Source organism: Talpa europaea (genome assembly GCF_964194135.1).
Source record: "Talpa europaea genome assembly, chromosome: 10".
In the NCBI taxonomy this organism is placed as follows: domain Eukaryota; kingdom Metazoa; phylum Chordata; class Mammalia; order Eulipotyphla; family Talpidae; genus Talpa; species Talpa europaea.
The window spans coordinates 26,493,516-26,511,647 of record NC_140077.1 but is presented as its reverse complement, the minus strand read 5'-3'; the positions used below and the strand labels follow the sequence as shown (position 1 = coordinate 26,511,647).

Sequence of the window (18,132 nt, the reverse complement as noted above, 5' to 3'; positions counted from 1 at the left end):
TTACTTTTTTAAAAGAGGGAAATTTTGTCTTATGTAACAACCTTATGGACATTATGCTAATTGGAACCAGCTGGTTAGAGAAGGCCAAAATTGCATCATTGCCTGTATATGAGGTGCCTAAAGTAGTCAAACTCATACAGAGAATGGTGTTCACCAGGGGTTGGGGCTGGGGTGAGCTCAGAGAGTATAAAATTTCAGTTATGCAAAAATGAAGAAGTTCTTAAAGATCTGCCATACAATATTGTACTTATAGTTAACTTTATTGTACTGTACACTTAGAAAGTGTTAAGAAGGCAGATTTCATGTTTTTTCATCACAAGAACCACACACACAAAAGAAACAATGTAGTGGTGCAGGAACACTTAGAGAAAATGAACTGAGGAAGGGAACAAGCAATCAACTGCTTATTAAGTTTCTGAATTTGAGCATGAGAGGAGAAAAGAAGCCGAGAAAACATATATATTCCCAACTGGGTTTCCTTGAGCATTACTTCCAAGAGATGGCACAGTTTAGAAGAATTTCATGATCAAAAAATTTGAAAAATTATGTACTGTCCCCTTCTTGGACTTTCACAATGAAGGCTGGTATAGAAAAGATTCTAAGAAGTGCTAGAATGAGCCAGCCTATTTAATGTCCTCAAGAAAATATTTCTGAACTCATTTGACTCAGAAAAGGTTTTTTTTTTGTAAGATAGATATTAAAATCCTAAAGGTCTCACAGAGAACAATTCGAGAAATGATCTTTTAGGAGGACTAATTTTAGAGATAGTCTTGGTCAGGGAAGGCTTGCCTACTGAGGGTTCCTACTCATTTAGCCAATCAATTTTATCCTTATCTTGCCTGAAATATTTAACTCCTTTTATCATGTGAAATTCCAACTAGACTGCCTAATAGCCATCTTCCAGTAAAGCTCAAATATTAGTCATTCGTGCTTTCATGTAAATCAATGTGTTGATAGTGCTAATGTACATTAACTAAGTGCCTTACAGTTTTCAAAAGCACTTTACTTACACCCACACTCAAGCTATATAATGAGTAGTACAGTCAAGACTAAGCCCCAGGTTGTATGAATCTAGTCTAGTATCCTTTCTACTACTAAACATGTCTTTATGGGCTGAGTTGGGAAACTATAACCAATCTCTAAATTGATGCATTTTGAGTTATAAACACCTTACAACAAATTTCTAGGAGACAACATAACCAAGTTGTGCTGAAAAATAGTTGTGGGGAATTCCTCTCAGATTTTCATAAAGAAATCATTCATATCAATCAAATCACATGTTTTTGTTGGACAAAAAGGTTCAACTGATTCTAACCTTGCAAATTTTTTTTAGGAACACATAGAGTAGACAAAAGGGTAGAAAATGGCCATGAGAAAAATTACCCATTTTCTAATGATCTCATTTTTCACACTACAAAAATCTTTCATACGTAAGTGACCTAGACTTGAGTTATAAAGAAAGCTGAATTTAGCAGAGCTTTCACATCTTAAGTGTTCATTTGGCATCACTTCTAAAAATACCATTAAAACAGACAGAATGAGTACAGGTGCCCTCTTTTGCCCTTATTGTACTTAAATACTTTAAGCTGTTCCAGTTTTTCACAGAAATACTGTTCAAAGGAACATAAGCAATTTCATCCTAAGCTAGTGAATTTCAGGATCAAGATTTTTTTCATTACTAGAAAAAACTATTGGTAAAAACACCTTTCTAGATTAAAGAAAAAAAAAACTTTTCCATTTTGTAAATGGAAAGTGCATCCAGTTGTTTACATCTATAAAAGGAATTTAAGATTCTCTCTTTATGTGTCTTGATTAATATCCAACCAGCATGTTGGCAGATTGGCACTTTATGTTAATTTTTTTTTTAGTATCAACTTGAAATAGTTCATTATCTTTATATTAGAGCTTCTTAGTGATACTCAGTAGGCACTTTCAATGAGAAGAACAAAAAGAGTCAACAAATACCCTTGAACACATAGTTAGGTAAGAGTACAGTTTAAATAGGTTAGGTTCAGCAATATTACAATTCAACATTTGTATAGTCTAATAATTTTCCAAAGCAATTCTTCATCTGTCATTATTTATCTGTGCAATAAACTGTGAGAGAGTTAAGCTGGTATTCTTACTACAATGGGAAAATAAAATCAAGCCTTGTCCAATATTACATCATGACTGCGAGAAGTGCTAGGGTGTAGATTCAGATCTACCAATTTCTAAGTCAGGCCACTTTTTTTTTTTTAACTTTATAGCAAAGTTTTACATTATAGTAGAGACTATAGTGAAGTCACCCAGGGTTCCCTGTGTGGTGAGGATAGGAGTAGGCATGTCCATTTCACTCCTTAGATACTGATGGTGAAGTCCCATAAAAGCACCACCCTATTAGTGTTCCAGGAAGTCTCTGTTACCTATGAGAGTGGATCACATGTCTCATGAATGTCAAGGCAGAAGAAATAGTGTGTTGGGTATCATACAACCTCAATATTGCCAACACAGGGACAAATTACCAGTTGCTTATAGCTGGTGAACATTAGTCATAAGATATAAAATAAAGCTTACATAAAATGTAATCTTTAAAAATATTTATTTCCGGATGTTAATAATTTTTCCTTTAAAGTAAAAAAATGAGGCATGAGTTGCATTTGTGTCATTCATAATAATAATGTTTGGTAATAAGCATCATTATGACACTGAAAACGCTAAACATTTCACTAAATATGATAACCCAGTGGAACTGCATTGACTAACACTGACTTAAAAAGGTTTTATATGAAAACAACATAAAAGTGAAAATCAAAAGCAAAACAACTGCAAAAAGAGCAAAGGAAAATTTCAGCTCATTTGGTTAATGTTCAAAATGAACTACAAACATATTAGAAAATCCTGATAACAAACTCCAGATGTTCCCTGCTCTTTACAGTACATGTTCATCTGGAAAGTTATGTGAAATACTGAAGTATATATAAAACACACTAAGGGACCTATAATCTAAATCAGAGGTTTCTAACCTAGGTCTATGGAAGAAGGATTTCATTGTCTTGAGGGTTCTGAACCTCTCCTAGATTGTCCTCTATTGCAGAATAAAGGAGAAAATATCAGGTCACATCTTAAGGGTTAAGTCCAGCTTTAATGTACTGTAAGTGTCAAAGAACACATTCTGATACTGTAAACAGCAAAACTCAATCCTATTACTCAAGTGAGTATTTTTAACTAGGTGGAAAAGGAAAGCTATGCAAAGTACCCTCTGGTGGACACTGGATATGTCAGTGGTTGGGACATAAGGGTTTTCTACCTGGGCCACCTCTTAATGAGTATTCACTCCACAACTCTCTCATTCATTCATTCAAAAATAAGTCCTTAATGTGCATCCACTCTGTGTCAAGTATGTCAAGTATTGAGACTACATTAGCTAATATGAAAAGACAAAGAGTCACTGCCCTCATGGATTGTACAGTTTAACTGGGTAGATGGACATTAAAACAAAGCATTACTTCATTATAGAGATATTTATTACCACAAAGGAATGATAACTGGTATTATGACAATGATCTGTGGCAGATATGAAAGCATCACTGAAGCTAAGACTTGAAGGAAAAGAGGGTGATAGGCAGGCAGAGGAAACAGTATGTATGATGACCCTGAAAAAATAGAGAAAAATGCCAGTTATGACTGACTTAAGATAAAGAAGGGAGAATTAAGGCAGAAGCATAAAGTACATGAAGGGCCATGTAGGCTATGTTATTTATTTATTTATGCAAGCACTGGGTACAGTCAGAAGCACGGGAGGGTGAGAGAATTCACCAGAGCCAGAGCGGGGAGCAGAGCAGGCAGAAGGACCGAAGTACACTGCTGAGGGGAGCAGCGGGCGGCAGGAGAGGTCTGCGCGCCATGTGGGACCCTCCTCCGGTGGCCAGGGAGCAGCCCGGGATCGAACCGGCGCTGCAGAGGCTGCCGGCAGCTTCACAACCCAGCACTCAACTGCTGTGCCACCGAGGAGGCCCCATGTAGGCTATGTTAATTAAATATTTTGGCCTGCATCCTAATGGTAGTAGAACATCATCAAAAGTTTTAAAGGAGAGGAAGACATGATTCAAGACCATGATTTCAAAGAATCATTTAAGAATGGAGATGGGCTAAAGTTGAATTGGGGAGACTAATGGAGAGGCAACTCGAAATGTCCAGGTCAGAGATGACAGTGAGTCTCCACTATCCTTGACAACCTCTCATGGCTGCTTCTAGTTCCTGCTTCCCATATAGCCTCCTAATTTATTTTAAACATTTACTGAGTACCATCCCATGCCACCACTCCCATTTAGACTTCTGGGCACAGGTAGAGGAGTCAAGATCATGGCAGCTCTCTAAGGAGTTACCATTGGAAGTCCCGTCTACCTCTGTTAGTCCTGCCATTGCTAGATATGCCACATCTAAAAATTTGTGGGGCCTCCCTGGTGGCGCAAGGGGTTAAGATGCAACTTATGAAGCTATCCACCGCCACTGCAACATGAGTTTGATTCCCGGCCATGGAGCTATCCACATAGCCCAGTAGACCTCTCCTGTCTTGCCTGCTGCTCCCCTCAGCAGTGTATTTCAGTAGATTTGCCTGTTCTGCTCCCCACTCTGTCTCTGGTGAATCCTCTCACCACCTGCATCTCTGTCCTGTACCCCAGTTCCTGTATGCATAAATAAATAAATCTTTAAAAATTTGTGAATCATTTATTCTTGGGGGATCTTAATTACAGCTATAGCAATGGTCAGAACTATATCCTGGAACTATCTTGTTCCTGTGACTTTGAAGAGTACGGTCTAGAGGATTCCCTGTATAATGTGCCTCTATAATGAGTGAAAGTATCTGGGACATATGCTGTATTGTCTTCCTCTAACAGGGTATTACCCAATGGATCATCTTGAACAATGCACATTGAAATATCTCTTAAAATATACTGTGGTGATGGTTGCATGATTCTGTAAGCATAATAAAAACAAGTGAATTGTCCACTTCAAATTCACTGTTTGTATGATATGTGAATTACAGTCTCAATAAAGCTGTTACTAATTATAATTAGTCTTTTTCCTGGTCCCTTATTTAGGTTTTCTAAATTCCTGCTATGAGTGAGACCGTCTAGTATTTTTCTTTTTCTTTCTGGCTTATTTCACTGAGCATGATCCCTTCCAGCTCCATCCATGTTGCTGCAAATTGCATCAATTTATCTTTTTTGATTGCTGAGTAATATTCCATAAAACAAAAAGAAACAAACAAAAAAACTATCTCTTACTTAAATATGGTGACATATGACTGAGTGAAAAAAAGGCAGAGCTCTAAGTGCCAAAGTTATAGGTTTCACTGTCCCTATAAATGTTGCATATTGTCATATCTTATTTTATATTTATAGGCAAACCAAAAGATCTCTAAGATGGCAAGAAGATCTCAAGACAATAGAGGTTTATTTTCTCCATAAATCGTTTCATTTAAAATGGAGAAGGTGAAAGAGAGGGGGTGAATAAGGAAGAAGAGGAAGAATAATATCAATAATATATATAGATTCTCGTAAGAGTTATCTTTTTGAAGAAAGTTGGTTGAATATAAAAAAGGTAAAGGAAATATTCTGGTCAAATTCTTCCTCATGTACCTCCAATACTTTATTTAGGGCGGGTACAACCTGAGAACCCACACTTTAAACAGCTCTAGAACTTTCCTAGTTCCAGCCACTGTTGTGCTGCAGGTGGCCCTCTCCCATGTGTCACATGAGCCAAAAGCTAACGGAGTGGGGCTGCAAACAGGAAGCAAGTGCTCCTTAAAATGCCACCTATCCTGATTCTGTTGAATCTGCATTTATAACAATGCATACTGCAAAGGAGGCTCATTTGATCAGAAAGATAATACAGACCAATGCATTCAAAATAATCAAGGTCTTGGTTTAAAGGCAAGTTTAGGCTAACCAGAAGGAAAGTGAAAGCTTGTTGCATCTCAGAGTTGATAGCAAGGAAAAGGGACTGTGAGCATATGTGGGCATCTGCCCCTAATTTTAGGACAGCAAGTTTAAAAATCTTAGCTGGGAGATCCTTGCTAAAATCTTGGAGAGGTAATTCAGGAAAGAAGAGTTCCCAGCAGATTTTCTGCAGACATTCTTTTCTTTCTGAGAAAGAAAAAGGGCATTACCAAAGGAAATACAAATGGGCTTATACATGGGGGGAGCTCTCTGGAGAAGCTCAATTTAAGCTTTGGAAGAAAGATGAATAAATAGACAATTACGAACCTAAAAAAACACCTGTGAAGCGTGTAGTTAACAGAGGCTCAAGATGCCACAGAAAAAATAAGGTGAGGTTGGTGATGTTCAATCAAAAAAGAAACAAGAAGAATAACAGTTTGGGGGAAGGAGCATAATGTTCACAGAAAAAAAAAAAAAAAGTTAAAAAGGAGCCCAAATCAACATGGAAGCTGGCTTCTCTCTCTCATAATAAAGACAATGGCCTTCATATAGGTCAGAGTAAACAAAGCATGAAGATGTTGCTGGGAGGCAGGGGAGAGTGGGGACTCCACCACTTTCACTGATTTCTAATTCTCTCACTTAGATAACTCTCATCCCAGAGCACCAAAGGAAGTGACATGTCCCTTTTTGAAACCACATGGATGGAGGTGGCATTCTTGTGACTATAACATTCCCACTACAATATACAGTGTCACATTATATATATTGCGCATGTGTGTTTGTGTGTGTGTGTTTTCTGTAGCTCTTTTGGTATTCTCAGTCTTGTGGGATACACAGGCAATTACCACTGCTCTCATTACACAATGAAGCTCAGAATTTAAGTGACTTGCTCAAAGTTGTCGAGCCCATGGGGAACAGGACCAGATCTAGTCCCGGACATCTGACTTGGTTGGGGCCACAGCTCTTTTCACTAACCAGTGTACCTTTTTACTACATCGTGAACAAAGAACTGATAAAATTCAAGTTATGTAATATTAACATCGGCATTAAGTGCATCTGTAGTGAGATGAATATTGTTAACCAGCAAGTGCAACTCATATATCTATCCACTGTGGTAAGGTTCTGGCTGTTCAATCTTCAAATCCCATTTCATTCTCACACCATCCCCAGGAGGGAGCTATAGATGAGGGCCCAGGGCATTAATTTTCCTGGCACCAGTGACTGAGATAGCAGAGATTTTAATATATCGAAATTTGTTCTAGCTCTGAACTCCACACTCATCCTACTGCAACTGGTGAAACCTTCACATCTTAAGAAACTTTAATCTGCTATACAAAATTAATCAGAGATAACTGTAGAGCATAGGTGAAATGTCATAATAGAACATATTTACTACTTTACTTTAGTGTGGCATGTATCCAAAGAACATTCATCCTTTGCTGCAAGCCTTAATAGTAACTGTGCAATTGCGCAGAGAAATGAACAAGACTAGATGCTATTTTCCTACATGCTCTTTTAATCTATTGATGTAGGTGCCAGATTAGTTCCTACTATTCCCCGTGCTTCCAAACAGTGGGAAGAGTCGGGTTTTAAGAGATTTAAACTCATTTCTGTAAAACCAAATAAACATATCAATTCCCTGCAACTCTCTCCTGTGCCCCTCTTTTGATCAGATGTAGCAAATTTTAATTCCTCTAGAGATCAGGCAGGTATCTCAGTGAGCAAAGAGGTAGGTAATGCATATGCATATATGGTATGAGCAGTTAAACAGTGGAGAGGTGAAGAGAGGACAGCAGAAACAGGAACTATTTGGCGCCAATGATTGGAACCATGTGTGATCTTGCAATTTTGAGAGAAAACAGAAGTTCAGAATACTAGTATACTCCTGACCATTAACAGTAAAATGTTAGTCCAAGTTTGTTTATTTTAAGAGCACTATGTGGTCACCTGTTCTTAACCTTAGTTAATGCACTGTCATCCTTTGAATGTTGGTTTGGTATGCTAAATTCTGCAGAGTTATTTTCATAAGGGTAATGTCACCCTGAGGATGAGTGAGTCAGAAGGTCCATTAACGCCTTAAATACCACAGGTGCTCTTTTTTAGCTAGCCTAGATGGATTCCTGGATTAAAGCCTTGCAAGGTAGAGCTCCTCATTCATGAAGGGTTCACAAAAAAAATTTCATTTCTTTCCCATAGCGATTAGACCCCAAGCAGTTGCTTACCCGTTTGTCAATGTCATTGTGTTGGAGCTGCACAAAGCGAGCGCTGATGGCTGCAATGTAACTCTGCTGATTGGAGAACGCTACACGGCCAGCACCTTTGGGGTACTTCAGCTCTGGGTCCGTATCAATGCCAGCGTAGCAGACACCACCATATAAACGGTCCATGATCATTGCCAACTCAACTGTAAGAAAATAAAAATGATTCTGTATAAACGTTTAGAAGGTACTTCTGCCCAGGAAAAGCAAGAACTACTTAAGGATCATGCAGTATGATTTAAAAAAGGAAAACCCATGTTAAGTACCATGAAGAGTGTCCATACCAGTCTTAAAACTCAAGTGGGGAAGCTTCTCATAGGATATTAAAAAATAAAATGAAAAAAAAAATAAGAATTTACAAACACAACTGAATGTACACAATCAGAAATTCAGCTACAGTATAGAAGGAATGATTCATCAGTAATCTTCCTGTTTTAATTTCTAACTGCTTAGTCCACTGGAGTGGGTCCCAGGCAGGCAAAGCATTTCACAGTGCCCTAACAAGTTAATAAGAAACAGCCCTACTTACTGACCTCTTAAACTGAAAGCAATTACCAAAGTCACACTGCTATATTAATTTTAGGCACAGAGAGGATTAACTCTGTTTTAAATAGAGGCAATATCTTTACAGCCTTATAGTAAGTATCTATAAACTTTTTTAAAATAAATATTTTTAGAGTATATTCTATCCCAACTGAAAAATCTCCACTCTAACCTCTCACACTAAATTCTAAATAATAATATTAGTAATAATTCCGACAATGAACATTTACTGAGCACTTACAATGTGCTGGGAAATACTAAAATGCTACAAAAGCAGGAAAAATACAAACAATCTGCATTATGCTATAAATCCAAAGGTCTGGCCTGCATTCCTTGTCATATTTCTTCTAATCCTCACCAGAAAGGTACAATGGAGAGACATGTAGCAGTTACTTACCTGGGTCCAAACTGCCTGAAGGTAATTGTTTACTTGATACTGGGTGGCACCTTCTCCAGGCATGACCATTCCTTTCAGGCCACTCACATGGTTTAAGTCCAAAAGACTTAACCCTACCCCTGGGGAATAACCCAAGAACCCATTCCCTCAAACACCTACATATGGTATTTGGAAAGCAGAAGATAAGGAAAATAGATGATAATCTAGGCCACAGCCAGTGTCCAGAGACCATCACACACTAGAGCTCCACAGGAATCAGTATCTGGGGAGAAGGAAAGCAGCACAACGTGGTGAGATGAAGGAAGAACTTTGCAGCAGATACAAGGGTGAAAGGGCTAAATGGTATATGAACTCCACTGGATTTCTACAAGCAGAAGGAAATCAAAGACTACCGTAATTGAAGCTGTAGTTAAAGCTGCTGAGGTAGTAAGAAAAGCTATTTTGCCATAACAGAAAGGCTGTCTTTCTACTTAGTATCTTCAAATTTTCTTCCTAAACCTGGATGCCTAATATTAGTGATTGTTTTCTAAGTACCTATATTCAATAGGGAAGAATGACCTGCAACCAACAGGTAAGTTTCAGAAGGTGAGAAAATAATTCAGCAATAACTAAACCCAAGAATAAGTGCTTCTATTAGAACAGCAGGAAGCCATCCCAACTATTCCATTATGGTCAGAATTCCTGAGTCACACCAGGAATTATACTGCTGATTAGAGCCCAAACAGACCCTAACTGTAGTCTTGGGGTAGGATCCAGGAATCACAGTTATTCAAATACTGGAGTAAGGATCATGCACATACCCTGAATCTCAGAGTTCAGTGATTCCTTACACTTCATCCCAACCACCTTAGGAAGCTTGAGTACCTCCTCATAAGGCCAATGTTATTTCACTAACAGAGATCAAGAACTGAAGTTAAGAGTTAATTAACTGCAGACACTAATGAATTTCTCTTATTGGTCAAATAGTCTTAGTAAAATAAGTAACATTAGAGCCTGTAAATTAAAGTAACTTCCAAAGACCTAGCTTCCTCTGGAACAGAATAAGAGAGTGAACACTCCTTCAGGTTGGTGAATGACCAGGAAAAGAATGCTGGCAAGTGACTGGATGGCGCTTCTCCTTTATCGTAGGAAGGATTCAGGAAGTGCCTGAATTAGAAAAAAGGTATTCCAGTTGCAAGCTTGAAGCTCCAGTTGAGGAGAGTTGCTAAATCACAGGTTCTTCTGTAGTAGTCTCCAAAGGAATTTTAGGGATCCTTGGATGCCAAAGAAGGCACTTTCACAAGCACGAACATTCCATTACTTTGTGAATCTAGCTGCTGGAAAACCATCTTTGCATGCCAAAAATTAGGTCATGGCTGATGCTGTTGGCAGTTAGGTAGTTTTGATAGGAAACAGAAACCGTTACGTACTTATGCTTTTAGGAAAACTAATTATAAATAAATCATTTCCACTTAAAGCATATATACAGTCATTTTCTTGGCCACCAAAAGGTCTGCACACATTTGAGCCAATAAAGTATCACTCGAGTGAAGTGTAATTTGTTGAGAAGCTGAAAGAAACCAAGATGTAAAAAGGAAGAGATGAACATCTCTCTACCATAAGCTAATTTTAAATACAGAAGGTCTAATACTGTGATCACCCTTGAAGAAAGATAATGATCAAACAGCTACTGTTTGTATTTGGTCTTTTTTTCAACCAGCAAGTCTACATTCAAAGCATACCTCCTGCAGGCTAATCTCTTGGTGGGATTAAACACCAGAGGATATAACTTAAGTACTTACTAAACAGTTTCTAATTATTCAGAAAAGTAACCACTTGGTAAAAACAGCATTAAAAAGAGAAAAGACTAAATATTTCATCTACTATATAGGTAACAGAAACACAGAGTAATAAGCCTTCCTCAAATCTTATGTCTCAGAATTTTTTTAGATATAGAAGATATAAATTCACCTACAGATGTCAGAATGTACAACTACTTTCAGAGAAGAGATTTTAAAGGATTATTTAAAGTATCATCAGCTAATATAGGAAAATCCCACATAAATCCCTTTCTTTTGTGGGGAGGGAAGCCGAGCAGAGAAGAGGGCTCCCATTTTTTACTATTTGAGAGGAGAGGAGAAAAGTAGAAGAAAATCAGCAAGGATCTGGCAGACTAGAACCTTCCGTATCTTATGACCTATATACTGAGATCTCAACTCTGCTCATGAAGTCATAGCCTTTGGATCAAGAATGTGTCTTATACAATAAACATAGTCAAACCACATTCTATGATATCAAATTCTTATTCTGAGACTATGACAGTGATCCTCATTCTAAACTGTCCTGTGTAGAGGACTGAGGGGTAGCTCCCAGGGGCATGTTTCTAACATGTAACCTCAGGAAGATGTGTCTACCGGAGTAAGACACACAGATGAAGGAGGCTATCAGTCAGATGGATGACAGGTATAATAGAGTCCATGAGGAAGTCAGGAGTCTCCAAACCACTTTTTATTTTTTCCCTCCTATTCAGTGTTCACATGGTCTGTCTGGTCACCACAGGGGTGGGAAATTGCAGGTCTGGCAGTTATAACCAAGGGCAGTCTGTATTCTGGATAAGACACTGTTTTTAAGACAATTCAAGTTGTCTCATGAACAATTGTTCTATGGAAACAGCAACACTACTTTGAGGCAACCTACACATTGGCTCCTGTGATGAGTTCTACTGTGTCACAGACTGCAGAGGGAAAGGATATTGCAGTTGTGTGTAGCATATAGCATTCCCGTGAGTTCCTCTGGGTTATGATTTTGTGTATGAAGTTGAATCTGAACTGCAGTTACTGTTCCCTATATTTGTTTCTGATTCTTCACAGAGACCTGAAGGGACTTTAGCTCACCAGAGAGGAAATCATGTTGAATCCCCCACCCCCAGAGTGCTGATTCTATCAAAGTCATTCATAACACAATGTCTAAGTCTGAGGTAGCCCCAGAATCAAATGGGGTGGAGCAGGAAAGACAGAAATATTAATACATTTATCTTTCCAATTCTAAATTGTGAATCCAGAAGCCATATTTCTTCTCTTTGGAAATAACAAAACAGACAGCAAAGAGGCATAAGGGCACCTAAGGATGAAGAAGAAGTTTGAACTTTTGAAAGAAAAGAAGATGAAATGTGAACTGGACATTCTAGATTACCACAAATGAGGAGCTGATTTACAAGGGTAGTTCATTTACCTAAAAAAAAAAAAAAAAAAAAAAAGTGGAAAAAATGTGCTCATAAGCTTACACTGGGCATCCAAATCTTGGGAAATTAAGAATATTTTCAAATAAATGGTATGAACAACCAACTAAACCAGAGAGAAAGCAGTGCTTAATTTGATGAAATCAGATTGGTAGCTAGTTGGCTATTACTAACAGTTAACAGTCTGAGTTAACAGATCTAAGACAAAATCTCAGATCTCAGCTTGATAAAGCAGTTTCCTTCTATAGAAAGAGATCCAAATTTGAAGTCTGGAGACAGAGTTTGAATCTTAGCTTTTTTTTTTTTTTTTAGACTTACTATGGCCTTAAACTAATCAATCCCTTTGAATTCTGTTTCCTTATTTCTAAAATGAAAAGTCTATCAGCTATAACCTCACACTTTATTATGAGAATTAAACATATATAAGAGCTCTGAGCACCCTGCTGAGCACAGAGTGGTGCTCACATGTTTAGCTTTGTGCAAGGGTTGTTTTTTCCTCTATTCATACATCTTTACCTAACATTAACTTGGCCTGGTTTCTGCTCCATAAGCACCTGTTTATTCCAGTCTTACTTTGGCTTTATGCTAATGTTACTCAACCTGTCACTGATATGGCAAAGTTTAATATCAGTTGAGGGCGAGGGAAAACAACCACATGCTTACATTAGAAAATTCTTATCCACAAGGACAACACAGTTAATCAAGTCAGTGTGTCAAATCTAGAGTTTATCTGGGACAACTCATATTGAACTTGAGACTTGATGAAAGAAAAAATTTCCACTCTTGAGAAACTTAATATAAGAGATCTCTGCCTGTCACCACTTCACAGAACAAAAAAAGGATATGGTTATAATATTCCTATTTCCAAAGCCACAAATCAGGATGTGATTCCTAAAGCCCATCCTTCATAACAATCGGGGAAAGGACAGAGAAGGAAACTTCAGAATCCATCAGAGAATAGCAGCAGGGGAGCAAAAGACAGAAAAGAATTTACAAGGGGCAACCCAAAGATGATGGGCAAATGGTAGGTTCCATGGACTCAGATGAGCAATGTCTCAGATCTGCTTTTCATGACCTGGCTAGATAAACTGTTGGAAGGAAGTTGTGAAATGGAACAGCTCACATGCCTCTAATCAGAGGGGAAGACCATGGGTTTTTCAAAACCAGCCAAAGTTGGGAGGGGCTGGCTTCTGAAGCTTGATCGCTGAGGCATACCTCAAAGCAGCTATCTAAGCTGTGAGGAAGAGTCAGAGAAATATTCATATTTATAAATGGGGAGAGAATACAGGGACCAGAAGCTTTCTCTACTGTTTCCCGGTGGTCTCCTCATAACCCCCAAGCCAAACATTTATTTCCTTTCAGAGTAAAGAGATGCATTATGGACAGGTCCTAATGCCATAGGAATACACAACAGGGCTATTTCTATATTGAGAATCAGGAAGACATGTTGCTTACAATACTTGAATGAAGTTCAGTGGCAACAAGCACCTGCACTACCAGGTGACGGTAGGGTGAAGAACCAGAGAGACTGCTCATTTCATTGTACTAGCTCTGAAGAATATGTAAACTTTAGCCACTTGGTGGCATGGTTAGTCTGCCTAGAGCCTTTCCTAGCATGGGATAGGATTAGGTGGGAGCGTAGAGGGAAAATAAGACCTGAGAAACACCAGAAGATTTCAGGCACACAGTCCTTGATTTGCCCCTGTCACTGATGGTGACGGAAGGAAGGGAGAAGAGACAATAGGAATAGCATATTATCTGACTTAAAGAAACCATCAGGTAACCTAACATCTGGATTTTTCATTGATATTTTTCCATTTCTAGGTTAATAGTTCTAGACCTATGATTATCCCCCCAGCCAGAATTTAGAAAAGGAAGGCTTGTCAAACAACCAGAAGGAGCAACTTAAACTCAGTCAGACAGGAATGCTTAAAACAGGTTGCACTGTTCCTTTAGAAGTGTTTGTACATTTTTGTTTGGTAACATAGGGACTACATATAGAATAACTTATTCATGGTAATGATCGTAAAACAGGGAAATAATAAAGGTAGAAAGTCTCACAAGATCCAAAGGAATAACTATTAAGTGATAACATTTTAGTCACTGTGACATGTTAAAGGCCAATTTTTTGCTCAGGATGAAGAAAAAATCCATTTGGACACCTAAAATGTTACTTGCTGAATATAGTCGTCCATATTTGGTCTAGGATCATCATGAATACAGTGCCTGAAATTTTCAGAATTCCATGAACAGAACATCCCTGTGGAAATAATTAAAAATGTCCTGGAATATTTCAAAACCAAATTTGAGAATAGAGTATAATTTAGCATCCAATTAATTCAGAGTTAGCATCCTCTGAATAGATTTCTCATTTTCTTCTGTTCTGAAATCTCTGACTTTCTACAGAGGATGAACTATCATAAAATAGTGGATGGTTTATTCAGTCTGACATGATGCACACTTGCTCAGTGCCAATAATAGAGTGGATGCTCAATAAATGTTAACTATTCAGTTGAACTGGTCTGTAGTCAATTTAAAATTGTCTAGCAAAGTCAAGATGGATTACTTTGACAATGATCTATTCCTAGGCAAACGCCAATTCACAAAGATCAGCATGTTCCAGAGAAACGTAATTCTATGCACATGCATATAAGCTGCAGATGTTGACTTTTTGTCTAGATGGCCTCCAATCTGGAAGTTTGGGGATAAGGAGTAAAATTCTGAAATGCAAATACAGGATGTTTAGCCATCTAAAAACTAGCTACACTTTTAGGAGATGTTGGCAATGGGGGAACATTTCCATCAGACCAAGACTGTATAGTTCTATCCATAAAACTGCAGAAACAAGACAATTTAAAAACAAAAAAATTTAACCTAGCTTTAAAAAAATAAACATCTAAAAGAATTTCAAAAGTTATAAAAGGAATAGTATCTAACAGAGAATACAAAATCCCATTTCTGACTAGATAACTAAACATAATTCTTGTTTAATTCTAGAACTTGCAACATTCTGCAGATATAGAATGTTAAAGAAAGAACATAATTTGGCATCTTGGATTTCCTGTCCTTAGGTGACAGTATGATTCTATAGTGTGAAAAACAGATCTTCATCTTCATTAACAAGGAAAATGATTCAAATAATTTAAAAAGGCAGAATAAATGGTGAATAATAAAAAAGTGAATTTAGTCTATAAACTATTATTTATAATTTAAAAATAGACATAAGATGTTAAGGCCAGTTCTGCTATTTTTATATGGTGGGGATTTTTCTTACAGAATTTTTTTTCCCTCAGATTCCCAACTAGCAAAAAAAGAGTGGGACTGAAATATTAAAATATTTATTACAGTTAGTTGCAGTAAAGGATGATAGAATACTAGCGATAGGTATATACATTTTTTTAGAATATATATGCAATTAAAAGGATATGAAAGGAGATTTTTTCCCTTCCTACTTCTAAACATAACACTAGTTAGAAAAATTCAGAAATATTCTACAATGCACCCAACCACAATTAAAAAAAAATTTCTTACAAAATTAAAAAAAATTATCTATTAAAAATTACAAGTGTATTTAATTGAGGTTAGATTGGTTTACAACACTGTATACAATTTAGAGGGATAACATCACATTCGTCAAATGTAGGTTACCACACCACACCCACCACAATTTTTTTAAAAGCACAAGCAGTTTAGAAACAAAGGGCTCCATTTGCCCTCATCTCATAATGCTGTTCCTGTTTGAGTTTGCCCCTCCTAGACTTTATTCTTTGGCAGTAGATAATGGGGAGGCATCCCTGTTGCATTGCTCTTTTTCTTTGTTTCAGCACATTTTTCCATTAGAATGAAAATAAGATCCAAAGATATCTGAATTTCTGAAATAGTGTAAAATTACAAGTGCCACACTCATAATTCATATGTTTAAAAATTGAGACTTGAGAATCTATTGTTACATAGTCAAAAGTTATTTTTAGGAATAGACTGGAGATTAATAAATAAGTTAAAAATATTGAGGAACTTTCAGAATTAAGAAGCCAAAGTCATAGAGCTAGGGAGCCATAGGATATATGTTGTAATTCTATTTTCACAACTTGATTTTAATGATCTCTGCTTTTTGTTTTACTTTTTAGGTTACTTACAAGCAAGACAGACAACGTTGCATCTGCAACTACAGTGGCATCAGTAACCTTGTTTTTTTCCTCTTGTTTTTTAAAAACTCAATTATTTTAAGCACTTAAAGATGTAATTCTTACAAATAATTTTATTATATTCTACTGGCAATAACATTATCCACAGCAGATTAGATTTGTCTTTAGCTTTCAATATCAGTTTAGCATCACTTTAAATGCCTCAGTCAGTGATGATTCTGCCATACCCTGGCAGGAGTAATTACTTCATCACTGGAAAGGGACTTAAAATAAAAACAGGGAGGCTTTATAAAATCATAGTAAAGATTCTGAAATATTTCATTTTTCAAAGTGCACAAGAACAAATAGGAACCAGTTTCCCTTGGGAGTAGTTCAGCTTGATTTCCAGTGACAGAAATGCCACCAGTGGTTTGGTGCATTACTGAGTGGGCCTGCAGCTGTGCTGGACAGATCTGTCATAGGGGCACTTCTGTTCTGTCATATGTAACAATGCTAACTGGCATTGTGCACTCTGCCAAATATGTTGTTGTTATTATATTAAAAAATACGTGGTTGAATAGGAAAGCACTAAATAGAATTCATCCATCTGAAATCAACAGTTTAGTGAAATTCACTCTTGCACCATTAAGAAATAAAAGCATTTTGAGGAGAAAGCATTTAATCCTGAAAAAAGCTCAGCAAAACGGACATGAGAGCCTTCTTTTTAATAACTGTGTATAGCTGATCAGAAACCCAGAAAATATTGAAGACTAAATGCATTGGGGACTTTGTTGTTCGTTTTGTTTTGTGGTGTTACTATTTCCACTCACCAGCTCGAAGGGGTCGTGGAACTCCCCCAACAAAGATAGTTTTTCTGGGGTCCAAAGGCTGAGAACCATCCATTACAAAGTCACTGTCACTTAGGTTCCATGGTCGAATTTGCACCTGAAAAAAAGTCGTTTACTTGGTCCTTACTTCATTTCCATCAACCCCAAATGAGTATAAGGTGACTAAAGACAAACCCACTGATTTGTGCATTTTCCAACATACACAACCCAAACAATATTCAGTTATTAGTTAATGTAATCTGTGTTAAGTGCCTTTCAATGGAACTCTTGGGGAATGTACTTATAGGCTCTATACTCAACACTCTAGACATATACCATGAAACCTTCAGAAACCACCTGTGGTTTCAAAAGAAAAGGCAGTCTTTTAGAGGTAGAGTCTGGGTTTTGAATCAGATCCATTTTAATACATGACAGACTATCTTTAACCTGTCACAGTTACAGCACTTAGCTTTCTAACAGCCCACCTATAGAGAGGGAACAGGAACATTAGAAATGTTTTCTAAAAATTATCTGTATGTCTGGCTTTTAAATTCTTTTCATCCCCTAAAGTTAAAACATTTCTCTTTCAGCAATATCATTTAACATAGATTAACACTCATTAAGTTAGCATGGAATTACCAGTGATAGATATCAAACACTTTGAAGCCCACAGCATTATCTACTTTTGATTTATTTCATTTTCCTATGAGTCTGGTTAAATAAAAGCAAGTCTAGAGATTGAAGCAAATTTTCACTGAGTAGAAAAAGAAATCTTTGTGGCATCTCCGTCTCTATTTGGAAATTTGTCTTCACGAGGACTCTGAATTCCTACCCGTAGTTTG

General features: G+C 37.2%; 1 protein-coding gene across 5 annotated transcripts in view; it reads right to left on the bottom strand.

Annotated features, from left to right (window-relative positions):
* Positions 1 to 18,132, bottom strand: part of CPEB3 (cytoplasmic polyadenylation element binding protein 3) — a gene marked incomplete at both ends in the record, with an annotated part of 144,829 nt that overhangs the window by 13,439 nt on the left and 113,258 nt on the right. For all 5 annotated transcript variants that reach the window (XM_084246395.1, XM_084246391.1, XM_084246392.1 and 2 more), the window contains 2 exons: positions 8,147 to 8,328; positions 17,294 to 17,408. In XM_084246395.1, coding sequence (XP_084102521.1) covers positions 8,147 to 8,328; positions 17,294 to 17,408 — 297 coding nt within the window. The remainder of the gene's footprint in view (positions 1 to 8,146; positions 8,329 to 17,293; positions 17,409 to 18,132) is intronic.